General features: G+C 49.1%; 8 protein-coding genes across 8 annotated transcripts; 3 read left to right on the forward strand and 5 right to left on the reverse strand.

Moving 5' to 3' along the window:
- Positions 1–1,191: 1,191 nt before the first annotated feature.
- CDV56_100365 (putative phosphorylase) lies at positions 1,192–1,692 on the forward strand (the record flags this gene model as incomplete). Its single annotated transcript, XM_026753984.1, has 1 exon — positions 1,192–1,692. The coding sequence occupies one exon, from the start codon at positions 1,192–1,194 to the stop codon at positions 1,690–1,692; it is 501 nt and encodes a 166-aa protein (XP_026614291.1).
- A 623-nt stretch (positions 1,693–2,315) lies between these two features.
- On the reverse strand, positions 2,316–2,999 carry CDV56_100533 (uncharacterized protein; the record flags this gene model as incomplete). The annotated part of the gene is made up of 1 exon (XM_026754152.1): positions 2,316–2,999. One exon carries the CDS (start codon positions 2,997–2,999, stop codon positions 2,316–2,318), a length of 684 nt encoding a protein of 227 aa, XP_026614292.1.
- An 802-nt stretch (positions 3,000–3,801) lies between these two features.
- On the forward strand, positions 3,802–5,064 carry CDV56_100791 (zinc-dependent alcohol dehydrogenase family protein; the record flags this gene model as incomplete). The annotated part of the gene is made up of 4 exons (XM_026754410.1): positions 3,802–3,837; positions 3,903–4,767; positions 4,824–4,919; positions 4,976–5,064. The coding sequence occupies 4 exons, from the start codon at positions 3,802–3,804 to the stop codon at positions 5,062–5,064; spliced, it is 1,086 nt and encodes a 361-aa protein (XP_026614293.1).
- A 247-nt stretch (positions 5,065–5,311) lies between these two features.
- On the reverse strand, positions 5,312–6,624 carry CDV56_101011 (uncharacterized protein; the record flags this gene model as incomplete). Its single annotated transcript, XM_026754630.1, has 5 exons — positions 5,312–5,747; positions 5,809–5,951; positions 6,017–6,241; positions 6,296–6,400; positions 6,463–6,624. The coding sequence occupies 5 exons, from the start codon at positions 6,622–6,624 to the stop codon at positions 5,312–5,314; spliced, it is 1,071 nt and encodes a 356-aa protein (XP_026614294.1).
- Positions 6,625–7,925: 1,301 nt separating this feature from the next.
- CDV56_101405 (putative GABA permease) lies at positions 7,926–9,915 on the forward strand (the record flags this gene model as incomplete). The annotated part of the gene is made up of 7 exons (XM_026755024.1): positions 7,926–8,048; positions 8,104–8,174; positions 8,305–8,394; positions 8,458–8,540; positions 8,597–8,994; positions 9,047–9,376; positions 9,433–9,915. 7 exons carry the CDS (start codon positions 7,926–7,928, stop codon positions 9,913–9,915), a joined length of 1,578 nt encoding a protein of 525 aa, XP_026614295.1.
- Positions 9,916–9,961: 46 nt separating this feature from the next.
- On the reverse strand, positions 9,962–10,300 carry CDV56_101695 (RING finger protein; the record flags this gene model as incomplete). The annotated part of the gene is made up of 2 exons (XM_026755314.1): positions 9,962–10,133; positions 10,191–10,300. The coding sequence occupies 2 exons, from the start codon at positions 10,298–10,300 to the stop codon at positions 9,962–9,964; spliced, it is 282 nt and encodes a 93-aa protein (XP_026614296.1).
- Positions 10,301–12,285: 1,985 nt separating this feature from the next.
- CDV56_102010 (haloacid dehalogenase, type II) lies at positions 12,286–13,052 on the reverse strand (the record flags this gene model as incomplete). The annotated part of the gene is made up of 2 exons (XM_026755629.1): positions 12,286–12,830; positions 12,881–13,052. The coding sequence occupies 2 exons, from the start codon at positions 13,050–13,052 to the stop codon at positions 12,286–12,288; spliced, it is 717 nt and encodes a 238-aa protein (XP_026614297.1).
- Positions 13,053–14,165: 1,113 nt separating this feature from the next.
- On the reverse strand, positions 14,166–16,270 carry CDV56_102278 (uncharacterized protein; the record flags this gene model as incomplete). Its single annotated transcript, XM_026755897.1, has 4 exons — positions 14,166–14,516; positions 14,582–14,805; positions 14,866–14,918; positions 15,993–16,270. 4 exons carry the CDS (start codon positions 16,268–16,270, stop codon positions 14,166–14,168), a joined length of 906 nt encoding a protein of 301 aa, XP_026614298.1.
- Positions 16,271–16,671: the final 401 nt, after the last annotated feature.

A 16,671-nucleotide genomic window follows, 5' to 3' on the forward strand; every position in this document is an offset into this window, starting at 1 on the left:
GCACCTTTGTCTGAGAGAAGTTGGGATCTTTATGGCTGGTGTTCATGGGCTGGATAATGCCTATTTTGCTGCTGTAGATCCGCAGATCACTGGCAGTTCAATTCTTTTTGACTGAACAAAGCTGAACTTATTGTTAATCTCTTGTCTAGAGTCCAGACTATATCTGCCGACATTGTGCAGAAACAGCAATGCCTCACCCTAAGAATCAGCCTCATCTACTGTGACTGTGCCCTTGAACTTGGCAGAGATTACTCTGTCTGGCCAATCTGACATGCGCGATTTGTCTGAATGATGCTGGAGGGCACGCCACCAACTGACAGAGCAGCCTATCTGGCCCAGCCGCCTGCCAGCTGTCATGCCGGGACACAGACTAGTGTCATCCTGTTCTCAGCCTTGCGAGTCCGAAAAGCCAAATGCTAATGGTGATTTCAGGAAATCATGCTTTCAAATCTGGGTTAACAGATTTTCAAGGCTCGAAAGCGCTGAATATGTGGATTGGCCCCGAAAATTAACGAATGTGAGCCATGGTTTTGAACCCTTCAGTTCCCATGAGGCTGGGCCATGGCGCAGCAGAGGAGAATCCGGTGGATATGGACACGTAGTAAGCACTAAGCCTGTATAGAAAGTGGTACATATAATTGCTTTTATTGAACTGGTCTCTCTTCCTCTGCTCGATATCAGGAACTGAATATTCGTATCCCAGCTGCACCAATCCAGGCTCTGTGGCTTCCCACGTGCTGATGGCGACAGATATTGCCTATGATGCTCTCCTTGTGAGATTCGATGACTTGGTTGCTCGAGAGATCATTTATTATGTCCCGCCAACAACAAGACGGCTGCAGGATGAGGGTTTTCTGGTGCGAAACCCCTGCATTAAATCGACATTTGCTAACAATGTATCAATCCTCAGTTCGAGTTTCATATTAGTCCTTCACTCCGCACAAAGCCTGCTCAGATTGGCGACCATTTCCACACCAATGATAGTGCAGCTCCCGAAACCTTCGGACCAGGCAGTGATATTGCCAACAGTGATCCAGACCTGCTCATCGGCACTATAAATGGGACTCATTTCTCCTCGTAATCAACAAGTACTCTGTTTTTCGGCCACAGTTACTCTTGTTGACATGCGACTCCTACCAGCGGCAGCATGAACCGCTCAGCCTGGAAGACTTTACGGCGATTTACAGCATCATGAACTCTTTGAAAAGTCCCCATCTGATTATCTATAACTGTGGGCCAATAGCTGGTGCGAGCAGGAACCATAAGCATGTGCAGATTTTGCCGCGCCCTGCCCATCTATTTCCGGACGATCCGAACTTGGACTCTGGGGTGATACCGTTTCAGTATTTTGTGCGACGTCTTGGCGATTTGGATTTCGAGAATCTGGCCTGTCCCTCAAGACTCTCCGAAACCTACCAGGACCTTTTGGCAGAGGCAAAAGAAAGTCTTGGACAGTCACCCGGCACAGATGGCGAAGGGTATTTCCCGCATAACGTCGTTCTGGTCCGAGACTGGATCGTTGTCATCCCCAGGCGCAGTAACGATTTTGACGGCATCACGGCCAATGCTGCCGGAATGATGGGCTCTGTATGGTTGAAGAGCGAAGAGCAGTTGGATCGCTGGAAACAGGTCGGACCATCGAAAGCTCTGGCCGGTTTGGGATGGCCGAGAGGGTCAGAGAAGAAGGACTAGGAGAGCTTTATCACATTGGTGATTTTATTTGCGTGGGATATATACATCCGCATTAGACGGGTCGTAGACTACTCCACCGGTTTATCTGCCTCTTTTGCTGTATCATTCTCGGAATATTGTTCTAATTTGGCTCGGGGAATTGGCCCGGACAAAGGAGGGCTGGGTGCTGGGACTGTGGATGCCCTAATATGCCATTCTACTCGGGGTAACGGTGCTGAATCAAAGTAGATGCAGACAAACCAACTTCCCTCTGATGACCAGGGCATAGGCTCGCTGGACTGTGGACGTACCACGTTAATAGATAATGACCAGGATCCATCTTCAGCATCGACCACCTGCGACTGAGATGGGAATGAACTCGCTCTAGTGGAGCCGATATGAAGAATGTCCACGGTATGTCCACGGTTGGAATGTGTCATATCGAGTTCCTTTGGGAGGCTCACTCGCACTATTACAACGAAATGATAGCACGAAAAAATGGAGTGAGTTGCTCGAGTTGTCAAGTGATATCTATCCAAAGGCGCTGTTGGGTATTCGAAGCGCCATCTGATTAATCTACATTAGACAGTCAGGCTAGAATCCACACAGAACGCTTCAGGATCAACTAGAAGACAAGCAGATCATCACAATATCCTCATGGCCGCCTCTGCCAGATGCACAGCTTCCAGTTCCTGGTTCTTGACGACCGAAATCAAATAGTTTGTCCCGTATTCTGACACTGCCCGGACAATAACATTCTCTCCATATCCACAGTCCTTCTCTGTAGGGGCTGCTTCAGTGTATTCAGCAAAGCTCTCCTTTGTAATCGTGTCTTCCTTGGACAGCAACACCCGGCTAGCCAAGTCCCTTGCCTCTTGGTAAGACTGGAAGACTCCCTCAATGTCAATATCGCTCACTCTGCTGCCCTCATCGGCGTTGTACTCAACATTTGCTTGTACCACGTAGTACAATGGGTTGGTGACGTGGCCCTCGACGACCTCGGCGACCAGCTTTTCATCCTTCGGGGTCGTGATGATATGGACCCGGAATTCTGTTCGATCGGGAGCAACAGCGAAGACGGCTAATCCCGACCGCTCGGGAAGATCTCTGTTCTCGAAGATCTCTGGCTTGGTCTCGTACGTGGTGAACCACTCCTTTTCGTAGCCCGCGTCAAACAGACAACGGTATGCCGCAGCTTTGGCCGCCTGGAGCGTTGTGTAGGTGGCTGGGATTCGGACCTTTTCGACAATGTTGTTTGGGTTTTTTTGAAGATGACTGGTTGTCAAAAGGATGTGGAAGAGTTGTTCAGAAGCGTCGTTTGAGCCCATGATGGCGACAGTATCAGCGGGATATGTGATGGTGAGTTTCAGAAGGGCTAAATTGTTGACGGTTCCTCTCTACGTTGCTATCTCATCGGCTCTTTATATTTTGCTATTTACAAACTCCGTCATTCTTGCCTTTGGCGGTTTATAATGTTGTGGGGTGATGTGGCTTCACCATGGCATGTTCTGGTGCGAACCGATTGCGTGGCATGATGCTATTACACAATCGGGATTCTTAGGATTATACCCCGGATCATGCCTTGGATGATCCTAAATGGGCAACACATATTCTTCGACCGAACAAATCGAGGCCTGGACCAGATGATAAGATGATTACCGTCTACATGTCGAATGTTCCTTTTTCCCGTGTGTAGGTATGCTCCAACCCGGTCTCCTGCACAGAGGCAAGATTCGATCATATGTTTGGGACAACAACTTTTTTTTTTACCAACCTATTCTGTGTTACATATGCGCCAACTACCTATCGAAAAGGAGTCCGCAGCCTGTGGCTTAAAAACGCTGATGTCTTGCAGACTTGGCATGATCACCGTCGGCGTCATAGACTGATTTAGCAACAAATATACTGCAGTATAAGACTCGATCACGAATTCTCCATATCGTACGAGACTTGACGGGATAATAAATGGTTCTAGTCATGGCAGCTCTTTGCAGTGCTACAAAATCCAAATCCTTGAGCACTCTATATTCTTCTAGATCTCTTATCTCTCAACTTACCCCGACAATTACCCTCCCTTCGTTCAGTGCTCGCCGCGTGATAGGAGCTTACCACTGCGTCAGATCCAACTCAATGACCACCAGCACAACAAACTCCAGTCACTCTGAGGTATAGTAGACAACCTGTAGCAATGAATTGACCGATTATCCTACTTAATGAGCTAATAATCATAGGCCAGGAAAACAATGAAGGCATTAGTGTATGCAGGACCCAACTCCTACAAGGTAGAGGATCGGCCTGTACCAGACCTCAAGTCTCCCACCGATGCAATTGTCAAGATGCTCTACAGCACCATCTGTGGGACGGATCTCCATATCCTCAAAGGAGATGTGCCTACCGTGCAGCACGGGCGCATTCTAGGTCATGAGGGGGTGGGTAGTGTTGCATCTCTGGGCACTGCCGTCAACGGTCTTTCCGTAGGAGACACCGTGTTGATCTCGTGTATCAGCTCGTGTGGTGTTTGTCCTGCTTGCCGAAGGAACCTCAACTCTCACTGCGAGACCGGCGGTTGGATCCTGGGCAACTGGATTGACGGGACGCAGGCCGAATATGTGCGGATCCCGCATGCCGCCTCTTCGCTGTACAAGCTGTCCGGCAAATCTGACCCCATGGCTTGCGTGGCTCTCTCAGATGCTCTTCCCACTGGCATGGAGTGCGGCACACTCAACGCCATGGTGCAACCAGCCAGCAGAGTGGTCATCGTGGGCGCTGGGCCTGTTGGCCTATCGGTGCTGATGACAGCAAAGCTGTACACACCAGCTCTGATCGTGGCAGTCGACACCAATGATACTCGACTGGAGCACGCGAAGCGACTTGGGGCCGATCAGACTGTTAATCCTTCCAGCCCCGAAGCCATGGGAATGCTGGATTCGTTGACTGAGGGGAAAGGATTCGATTCCGTGATTGAGGCAGTCGGTATCCCTGCAACCTTTGAACTCTGTCAGAAGCTGGTCGCTCCGGGTGGTAGTATTGCCAATGTGGGAGTTCACGGCCAGAAAGTTTCATTAGAGTTGGACAAACTCTGGGACCGGAACATTGGTCAGTTATGGGTTGGCCCATATACAATCTGTATCGAAGCTGACTCTGTTCTGTAGCTATCCGGACCCGGCTGGTTGACACGGTATCTGTTCCTGCATTACTCAGGTTGTGTCAATCAGAAAAACTCGACCCTTCTGTTTTGTTCACTCACTGTAAGGCGCTTTTCTCAACCACAGAAGATCGGAGCGGGAGCTGATATATCATACAGACTATTCGTTTGCGGATATCTCCGAGGCTTATCGCAACTTTCAATCCCCATCGCAGCAGGGTACACTGAAAGTTGGCATCGAGTTCTAATGTCTCTCACTCTGAATGATGATTGTTTGTTTACGGTACAGACAGAGAAGCAGACAACTGATATTAAATACGGCTGCATTCGTAAAAGTATTGAATCTCGTTGCCGCAACACAGCTTTGTTCTCCAGAGGAGGAGAACAAGGATCAGATTATCAGAAACAGTTCTCATTGCCCAGAGACGGCCCAGTGATAGTCATAGTTGACCCTCATCCAACTGGTCCTGAGCTACGAGGTAGAATTCACTCACGTCAAGACCTATGACCTGGATCTCCTTCATCGCCAGTCACGACCCATGTCCGTGTCTCGCGGATGATCCCAGTTTGACTGGATTGGCTATCCGCATCCCACCCCGGTGACGCCGAAATTGTGGTCAGATTCTGTCCTGATGCGACTGGAACCAGTTCGTGGTGCTCCTCCCGGCTATGGTGTGTCGCAGATCGTCCGTAGGATCGTGATGATTGACCCTTCCCAGTCGAATATTGGTACTCCACCCCTTGAATACGCAGCCCATTGGACTTGAGCTGATTGAGGAACGGCTTCAGTTGGCCCCAGCTTGCAGTGACTATACTCGCGCACTGCACAACTTGCGACACGATTGTGGTAGGACAGTAGTCGTATGTCGGATCGGTGGAATGACTGACGTCGCGCAAGAAGACCAGTTCGACAACTGCTGCTATGATCACGCTAGATAGAAGAGGTCAGTCATTGCAGTTTCAACACTAGAAACCCGGGAGTATACACGAACATGATTCTGGATAGAAATATACTGGCGAACACTATCTTTTTTCCCCACGTCGCCTGAATGCCGGCAATTAAGAGCAAGGCCTGTGCAATGATCATACAATCTGTAACAATATTCGACACCGAAAGAAAGTAGTTCCAGGCGAGCTAGCACATGAGAGTCAGTACCGATTACGTGGGATATTTCTATGAAGGACGGACAGGGCGGCTACCAAGTTGAAGCATTGACCATGCAAATAATCCCATGGACGGGGCATATGACATTGAAAGGCCGTACCAATGACCCCAACCACTCCCAGAATCGTAATAAGGACCTGCAGGACGGCCGCCTGGAAGTGATCCTTATGCACCGGGGTCAAGTTGCGGATAAACGTTGAGAGCGATAGCTTGGAAAAGCAAAGGCTTGCGAAGTACAAGATGTAGGCTGCATACTGTGACTGGATTCAAGAATGAGCCGGACCCAAGGCTGCAGCTGTCTCTAGCTCACGTACCTTCATGACCTGGTCAAAATTTTGACTCGAGATTGTCGCGAAATGATATCCATATCCGTGTGCCACCGCTGTTGAGATGGCTGCAGATTGTGCAATGCAGAATGCCTGTAATGAAGGGCGAGTAAGACGCCGGATTCTCCTGGGTATTTCATGTTCAGTAAACATACCAAGCCTGCGATTATCAGGTAATCATCGCTGGTCAACCGGTGAAAGATCCAGAACTTGGTCCCCAGCCGAATAAGCACGCTTAACCCCGCAACAACGACCAGAAACCAGTTGGTGACATTGACGGCAGGATCTCGGGTATCAGAATTGGCAAATCGTCCCATGTCTGCCAGTCATGCCTTGCAGGCAGGCGATGAAAACCCGGCTATTCAATAGCGCTTGTCAAGCACAATGGCATTCATATCAGAGAAAAGGAGATGCAGCAAGGGATGAAGCAGAGCCTTCCTTGACATTTAATGTCGAAATCAAGGCCGATAGTGAGTCGACTTCATGTGAACCCACTTTGACCAGGTAGAAACATCCAAAGTTTGATTCTGACTAGCGAGGGACAGGGATCTCATCCTTTGCCGTGCCATCCTCGTGTACCTTTCCATTCGCAACAAGTAGTACCAATACTATATTCCCTCGATTGCAGATTTAGCTGTCCTTTGAATTCTCCGTCTGATTCTCAGCCAAAGTGCTTGTCTCCATGACACCAACACCGATATGAAGACAACTCACATGCGCATACTACCGCTAGTCTCATGGGTGCTACTGCTGCATATACAGCTCGACAGGGCTGGAAGGCAGGCCCCAGACGCGAGCACAGCAGACTCAACTGCTCTGGTGAAACACGCACGGCATGATTCCTAGTGCATGCATCAGGAGCATGCGACCATCGAGACAAAATTTTCTCATCCCCGTATACGGAGCAAGGTTACATTGTCGACCTGAACCCTAGTCACGCCAAGACTTATCGCGTAATAGGAGTGGATTCCAGACGGCTGATCGACTGTGGTCTAACTGGTCTCAGTAGATGATGCCGATTGATAGGAAGACTAGTTTCAGAGTAATCTGTCTAACAAAGTCTACCCTGCGATCACGATCATATGGCGTCTTGGCTTGGGGCGGTTGGCGGGTCAAGAAATTCGAGACCAAAGAAGCACATCCTAAGCATTGTGATCAATCTAGACTCGGCAGTGGGACGCTTGAGCATTGAGCAATTATAAGAATGCATATTGCATAGGACACCGGGTTTGAGGTGCTATATCACCGCTGGACCTCAAAAGGCTGAGTGTTGGACCTTTGCTCCCATTGTGGATGCAAACCCCTGTTGATGGCCCATCAGAATTGCGAGCCAGGGGGACGACAGGGATCGTAAATTAGAAAGACACCGTCGATATTGGCTTCAGTCGGGGTTACTTCCCACCCATAAGAGGGCCTCGGTCTGCGTTCATACTAAAACCTATCCGGAAGGTTGTCTCGATGGTGGCCAGACTGGTCTGGGAACCTTGCGTTATGTCAAGCAACCCACTTTTCCTTGCTCCTGGACCTTAAAATGAAGCATTCCCTGGGATTCATCGCGACAAAGTCTAGCAGCTATTGAGTTCAACTGCTGGTCCTCGAATTTCGTGGAATTGCAAACATGGAGTCACACCAACTCAAGCATCGCGCTGTCTCTGCGAACGAGGAGGTTCGTGGAATGATGGGCAGCCATGATCGCGATGTCACCGATCTGGCGCGACTGGGAAAGAAATCAGTTCTGAAGGTAGGATAAGCTGCCTCTTCATTAGCTGTTCCTTGATCTTACTTCGACTTCATAGCGAACGTTTGGCATCCTCTCCACACTCGGGTTCAGCTGTACGATTCTTGCGACATGGGAAGGCTTATTCGAGTATGATTCCTGGTCTCTCGCGAATCGATCATGCAACTAATAAATTACCCTGAACAGCACTTTTCTCTTACCCTTACAAAAGTCAGTATCGTAAATCGGTCGACACGAATCTGGAACTAACAGCGTCCAGTGGAGGTCCCGGAGGAGCAGTCTACGCCTTTATTTTTGCCTGGACGGGAACCGCATGCTGCTTTGTAGTTCTATCGGAATTGGCCTCAATGTATGTGGATGATATCTTGCAATAGCCCTCTAGGCACTGAAATGAAATACTGACGATTGCAAGGGCGCCAACTTCCGGAGGTCAATACCATTGGTGTGCAATGCTTGCTCCGCCACATCTCATGAAGTTCCTCAGTTACATGACCGGTAGGTATATCCTTGGGTCACCATTGTTGTCCCTACTAACCGTATCATCTCTATAGGATGGGTCACTGTCATCGGATGGCAGGCTGCTTTCGCCTCGGCCTCGTTTCTTGCTGGAACTCAGATCCAAGGCGCTGTCCTTCTCGCTCACTCCCATTACCAGCCGCAGGCCTGGCATGGAACCCTGATCATGTGGGCGGCGGTCCTGCTGGCGTTGGGAATCAACTTGGTTGGAGGCAAGTTTCTCCCCCGACTTGAGACGGTCATCCTGGTGATTCACCTGGTGGGCTTCTTTGGCATCCTCATCCCGATGACCTACATGGCCGACCATAAGACCACGCACGACGTGTTTCGCAACTTCGTCAACAGTGGTGGGTTTCCCACTCAGGGTTTGTCATGGTTTGTTGGAATGACGGGCTGCGTTTTCGCCTTTGCTGGGGGCGATGCTGCTGTGCATGTATGGATCCTCCCATTGGCTTGACAGAATCGGATCGTTGACCTGAAAGTAGATGGCCGAGGAGGTGCGCAATGCATCGGTCGCCATTCCCAGAGCAATCCTACTGTCGGTTCTCATCAATGGAACGCTCGGATTCAGCATGCTGATTGCTGTGCTGTTCTGCATGGGTGATGTCGAAGCCGCCCTGACAACTCCGACTGGATATCCGTACATGGAGATCTTCTATCAGGCTACAGATTCACTTTCGGGTGCCCTCGGAATGAGTTCGATCTTACTGATCATTGGAGTCTGCTCCGTGATTGGGATGCTCGCCGCGACATCTCGTCAGTTCTGGTCTTTTGCGCGTGATCGAGCTGTCCCTGGATGGCGCATCTGGAGCAAGGTATACTCACCACCGTGAACTTTGTGTAAATATCACTGACGTCCTGCGTCTTCCAGGTCTCTCCCATCAATTACCTCCCGACGTACTCCATCCTTCTCACCATGACCGTATGCTGTCTCCTCGGCCTGATCAACATCGGCTCCAGCGTCGCGCTCAACGCCGTCGTCTCTATGGCCGTTTCCGGTCTTTATCTCTCCTACCTTATGGTCGGAAGTCTTCTTCTTTATCGGCGGTGTACTGGCGCCATCTCGCAATACGATCATGGAGAAGATGGAGTCATCAATGTCCCTGGGGCCAAGCTGGCCTGGGGGCCATTCCATGTGCCGGGGGTTTGGGGCACTGCGGTCAACACCTACGCTGTGATTTATATGGTTATTGTCGTGTTCTTCAGTTTCTGGCCTTCTCAGATGTCCGTCGACAAAACGACGATGAACTTCAGTGTGGTAGGCACCGGCGGGACTATTCTCCTGGCACTTTTGTACTATGTGCTGCGGGCGAGGAAGGTGTACGAGGGACCCGTGATGGAGGTTTCCATCTGATGAGAGATGAGGCATGTTTCATTGTATGTACAAAATCTTGTGACGACTAGACATTGTCTGGCCCTGGCTCATTCTGTTCGAAGAAGGCTCGGTTACATAGAGGACACAGATAGTGGCGCCCGAGAAACCACTGCTCCAGGCAGTGTGCATGATACACATGGCGACATGATAATACATGCATGAGATCCGTTCCCTGTACATCCTCCAGACACATGGAGCTAATAGGATTGTTAGTCTGATCAGTCGCGAAGACTAGGATCCATGATCGAACGTACCATGTGAAGTGAGTCGAGGCGCGATCAGACAAGTCGTGCTCGATCTGGGCGTGTTCTACCCATTCGTCATACGGCTTGGTGGGACAGAGAGACTCGAGCTTCTGCAGCATTTCTGTGTCTGACTGGTTCTTCGCTTCTTTTGAGCCTGCTGAGCCTGATGCACGAGCTGAACTTCGGCGAACTTGTATAAACATCCCTCTGAAACAGAGTCATTAGCTCCATGTGCTTGCACGCATCAACTGGTACCATTGGCCTGAAAAGGACTGGCGGATTGGGTCTCCTACATGACTGCAACAACGACAAGGGCAAATGCTCCAACAGTCACCCCAATCACCGCTATTGGTGAACCTGATGATTGTTGGGACATCTCGATGTGTGAAAATTTCTGTCTGCATGAGTGGATGCAGGACCAGAGTCATGGCAACTGAGATAGATAAATGATGGCAGAGCGCCCCTCCGGCCGAAATAAACAGCTCCAAATGGTCGACAGTCGGGCTATCAGCCACCCATGGTTCTGTTTCATCTGCATCGGGTGAGCTCTGGTGTCTCATGTTCGCATGTGGCAGTGTCACTCATGTGCTGGCATTGAAAGTGTGGTGGCCCAGACCATCCTCGGGTAGGCCGTTTGTGGATCGCGATATGATTGCTTCAGCCCGGTCGACGATGTAATCGATGGAATTTTAGGTTGTCTAGATTGCCACCGAGCTCTCAACTGATCCACACAAGCTGTTGATCGGGAATATCCGAGCCATGAGAGATCGCAGCCCCACTGTGCCCCAGAGCCAGAGCCCGAGAGCACGCGTGCCATTCTGATTTCAACTCCAAAATATTTGCCTCCCGGCCGGCATTCCTCGGGCCATGCTTCTCGTCACCTTCACAGCCACTGGAAGGGGTGACTGGTGAGTGAAAATCCTGTTGAACGCTATAGACAGGAGATTCTGAAACTGCTTCTGAAACGACATTCTTCAGACTCGATGCAATCGAGAGAACCTCTCTTGGCCACTTACGAGACTTTCTCTTTTTGTATAATTCCGTTGGAATGATTGCAGCTACATTATCTTTGCATAGAAGGGATGTCTGTGAACAGCCACTTTAGGTCTTCCACGCTGACGTTTGCTTCAGAAGACTGGATTTCAGAAGGTGATGATCTTGAGACTCACTGGTATTCCACGTACTCCGTCTACCGGTGTCAGATACTATGCTATATATGAAGGTATCGCTTAAAATGCCTGTATTTGGAATACCTACCAATTGAGCATGCAACCAACCAAGATAGTATGGTGCTCTATACAGATGCTAGACTTGTCACTTGAGATGGCTGTGTGATAGAGTTCTGCAATTGTAAGCTTCCTTTAAGCGCTCTATACATTACCACGACCATTCTTTGCAGGCTGGTATGGGCTCGAGTCTCATTGGGAATGCGAACTCGGGCCTTGGCCTCGAGAACAGCCAAGCATTTCCCAATCCTGTTATGATACCAGAAAAAGGCCCCAATCCAGGTTGTCGGAATCAGATAGTCGACTGGGCCTGTTTGCTCCGGATGACAGAATGCCCAAAGTGACGACTTCTATATTCTACGATTGGGTCAACGGGGTTCAGCTATCAATGGCCGGAATTCGCACAAGGAATGCTGACCTCATGGCCCAGAAGGGGCAAGGAATTCGATGATAAATTCCTGGCTCATACACTCACGGGGTTTCCATTCCTCATCCTGAACGGACTTTCGGGTTCCGATCTAAAGAAGTCAATTCGTTCTGGCTCAAACTATCCCCCACTACCTAACAATCGGAACCTACACCTGCCATGTGGTTTGCATACCAGCGCCATCGGCCGGCAATCAGCATCAAACGTCCAGTTGCCATCAATATTTTGCCTTCTTGTGATTTGAGCTTACCATTGACACAGCAGATGACACTCAGAGTGTATGTCCGGGGCGAAATATCGTAACTATCTACGATCAATTGTTTGATCCAGCATAAGATCGTGTTGTCTAACGTGGCTAATAATGGAGTGACCGAATTACTGATAAAACCATATCATAGATACAGACACTCCAAGCCAGTAGATCTTGGTAACACTCCAGTCAGGTTCCTCATCACTGAATGACTGTGAGAATGTCATTCAAATCATGAACCACGGCAGTTGGTTGTAGATCAGGCACGGCAGCATCCATCCAGCCCCGACGACCACGATCCACCCAGACGGCGTGCATACCACAGCTTCTGGCACCGCTCACATCGAATGGGTTTCCGCTGACCAGCCATAGGTCGCCCATCTGTGAGGAGGGCGATTTCCCCATCTTCTGCGCGAGATGGGCGTACACTGCTGGAGCAGGCTTGAACTGTCTCACCTCATCAACCGTGACGATCTGTTCGAATACGGCACTGTGAGGCGATAAGTCTGGCGAGTTGCGCACTGAATTCGTGACCATGGCCTGTGTCCCATTCGAGAAGACCACCGCAGTGATATCGGAACGATTGGCCAGTTGGCTCAAAGTAGAGTCAACGTCGGGAAAAGCCGGTAAGCTGTCGTAAGCTTTTAGAAGCTCGTCAATGGCGGCGTCTTCTAGCTTTTCGCCATGCTCTGCCACGGCATGACGCAGGGAGTTCCGTGTGATGCTGGAGAACGAGATGTATTGTCCTGTTTATAGAATCAATTTTGAGTTTCAGGGTATATCATGTCATCCGTACCCATGCTGTTGAGCCTCCAGGTGTATTCCAACTGATATCGTCTCCATGATGTGGAGATGGATTGTGCTTTGGAATCGGAGAAGTGCTGCCCGAGCTGCTTCACAATTGAATCAGTGGATAAGAGTGTTCCGTACAGATCGAACGCGATCACAATCTTATTTCCTGCAGCCATTATTCTTGTCCGGAAATGAGAATCGTTTTCTTGATGGGAGTGTACGAGGAAAGTGTTACCTATTAGTAGCATTAAAGCTGTGGCTGGGGGGGGTGATGTCACCCCCCCCGCAATTCAATGTCTGGGTCTTCCGCACGCGCCCGCTGAAGCTCCTTAATCTGTCGCTTTGTCTTATGACAATCCGGATTCTGCTTCAGGAAGCGGTAGACCCAGTTTCGCGATAGCTGGGGGGGTGGTTTTGCTGGATGGGAACTATGCTGGAGAATTGAGGCCGCTGCTTCTTGGATCAACGCAGGGGTGAGGGGGGCACCGATACGGTTGCATGAGTCGATATGATCAAAAAGGACCTTATATTGCACGTCATCCAGGCGTAAATTGACGCGTTTTCGGGTGCTTTTTGAGTCTCTTCCCTGTAACCGATGGTAGAACCGATGGTATGGCACGCCGAATTCTTTTGCAAATTTGGCTATTGAAATCTTGGGATTTCCGCGTCGTTCTTCGTGGAAAGCAGAGATCGCCTTCTCTATTTTCGATTCCTCCAATAGATATTGAGAAGACATGCTGATGTTGGGTTGATAAATTATTTGATTATTTTGTTGAGGTGAAGAGTTACATTGAGCTGTAGCTGACGCATATCGGCAGACTGTACCGTGCCTCAGGCAACTACTACTACCACCGCCTCTCATCAGCGGGCAGTCACCTGACACACCTTTAGTCATGCGATGCTTCTGAATCAGAAACCTGAGGCACCAACAGTGTTCGCTTGCTTTTCTGGGCATTATTTAGTAACAACATGATGTATAGTGAAGGAAATATTCTATCACCTTTGCTTCCAATTAATATATGTTGTAAGGGATCTCCAAGTTTTTGAAATATGAGATGTGGCTGCAGAGTTTTGTCAATGTATGAGTATGGATTATGCAATCTTGGGAGACAAGATCAGACCCAAGGGAGTGTTTGACCTCTGTCACTACGCTGATGGAATGTGTCTATTGAATGTGGGTATTATCCCTCTTTATACCAAGCACATAGTTCGGCCATTCTAGACCATCTATACATGTCCTCGTAAGACTCAGGAGCTACTCAAGTTACAGAAATCAAGTGCGGTATGCCCTATTCCTCGCAATCCTCATTAAACCACTTGTGGCCTAACAAGTCCTTCGGTGTCGGCCTGTCCCTCCAGTCCATCTTCATGATCCCCATAATGAACTCTCTATCTTTCTTACAGACCTCCTTCTCCGTTATCATGGAGAACGGCGTAGTTTCTGATTTGGGAATCTCCTGCATAATCCACATAATGGCGTGCACGGTCTCAGGGCTTGCAACTTCTTCATACTTGCCGGGCCACGGACCAAAGTATCGGAATTGTTGCTTCAAAACCTCTAGGCTATACTCTTCATGGCCATAGGGTACGGTAGTAGGGTCGAACAAGTTGAAGTCGCCACCGTAGATAAGACTTATTAGCTGCAGGCAGAATTAGCGCTCCCCTTTGCAAATATCCGTCCATGAAAATCGGTTGAAGAGGTTACCATGGTCCCAAATGACCAAATGTCGGTCGGAGTGCCCCAAGGAGTCTCCATGATCATTTCTGGACTGCGCCACATAGGCGCTCCCAGTGGAGTTCCTGATTTTGCCCACTTCGAGTCAACATGGCATGTGCCACCAAGATCCCCAAGCTGGACCTCTGAAAATCGCACATCGTTCTCGGCGCCTCGGTCTATGTAATTTACAAAGACGTTATCCGGCTTGACATCTATACATCTATTGTCAATGAGACTTCTAGATAGATGAACCGAGTATAGTATGCCGTTACCTGCATGTACATAGCCGCCCTCGTGGAGACTATTTAGCGCTTCGAGAACACATCTGGAGACATGTTTAAGTTCCTTTCGGTTCAGGGGCCGTTTTTTCGTTGCTTGAAGCAGATCATCCTCAAGGTGTTTCAAGACAATAATAGTTGGCTCAGGCGGATCTTCAATTTCATCGATTAAGGGTCGTAAGCAAGAAGTCCTGCTCTGAAAGCGTTTGAGCACATCTAGTTCATTCTTCACACGTGGATGGCCCTGGACGCCCTTGATGATGACGGTCTCTTCGGCTTGATTGATGGGGTGGGATGGGTGAATATGGCTTCACAATCACCTGGCTCTTGTGCACTTACTTTGCCAGCCAAACAGTGTCTCAGATATGCTTTGCAATCGTGTATTTCCCTAACTTGCCTTGAAGAGTTTGTCCGATTCGAAGAAGTGGAGACGACATTGTCTGTAAATTGATTGCATTATTTCTTATGGTAGTTGGAGGTTGGATGTTATTTAGTTCAGCTATTATGTGGCAGTGCGCGGCAGCGCGACGCAGTGTTTAATTTATGAGCTCTGCACCATTGGTTAACTGAGTCAGCATCACATTACAAGTGACTGTCACGGGTGCCTTAGGTAATTTCAGCAATGATTTTTCTGATATAAAATGCATCCTTTAGTCATGTGATGCTTCTGAATCCACCCCTGGTGTAGGAACCAGGTCCTCTCACCTCACTTTACAACATCAATTTGCTCCATTCCAATTCATAACCCAACTTATAAGCAGAAACCTTCCTAGAAGCCCTCTGAGATCGTGTCCAAGCCGAGATGCACCTTTGTCTTTCTCCCACCATGCGGCCAGTTCTGGAATAGTTCGCTACATGTTGATATTAATCCATCAACCTATCTTCAAAAGCAAGATACAGCCACTTGAATCCCTAGGTAACAGTGATTTATGCCTAACGAACGCTTACATATGTCAACTCCATTTCCTACGTATCCAATTCTCGGATTTTAAACCTTAATGACGACCTTGCCCATATGTTTGGCGGCATACAGATGATCAAATGCAGCCTGCGAATCTTCGAAAAAAAGATGGCATTTAGCGTTTTTCGAGGGTTCTAGAGGAAGAGAAATCGATGCATACCTTATTACTGCACTCTTCGCTAGCGAAGGTCCAATCGTGTCAAGGAAGTGGTCCACATTGAACCCCCCCAGAAAGCCAACCTGCGAAACAGTACCTCTGCGGGCGAGGGAACGGAGACTCTGGGCTATAGTGGTAGGGCCTACATTTTCAACCACAACATGGGCACCTCGTCCATGTGTGAGATGAAGTGCTTGGTAATCCCGTTGAGGGTGGGTTTGGTAATTGATAATGTCCACAACTCCTGGCTGGCCCAGAGAACGCGCTATTTCAAGCTTCATGTCGGAAGAAGATGTGATGATGGGATGAATGCCCGCTGCCAGGCATTAATAGAGCGAACATGCTCACGCCTCCAGTACCTGGGTCCACGAACATTAGCATCCTTCGATGTCGTCGAACAGGAAGATTCACCTTGGAGTAATGCAGTACCGTTTGATCGCGGCATACAGGCCGCCTGTGAGAGCACATCAGAAGATCAGCACTGGTTTATCTCACCTCCTCCCAAGAAAGATGCTTGGGCAAATCCACCAAACCTTCTGGTCAAAAACCATCCATGCTGCGTCGAAACGGCTTGTAGGACTGAGGGATTGACATGGTGCTCTTAGATTGTTCGATTTTGTTTTTCCCCTGCTGGAAGAATACTGCGCATCTTTATATGTGATGAACAAAAGCCATGATTAGT

This window comes from Aspergillus thermomutatus (genome assembly GCF_002237265.1).
Source record: "Aspergillus thermomutatus strain HMR AF 39 chromosome Unknown NODE_98, whole genome shotgun sequence".
Classification (NCBI taxonomy): domain Eukaryota; kingdom Fungi; phylum Ascomycota; class Eurotiomycetes; order Eurotiales; family Aspergillaceae; genus Aspergillus; species Aspergillus thermomutatus.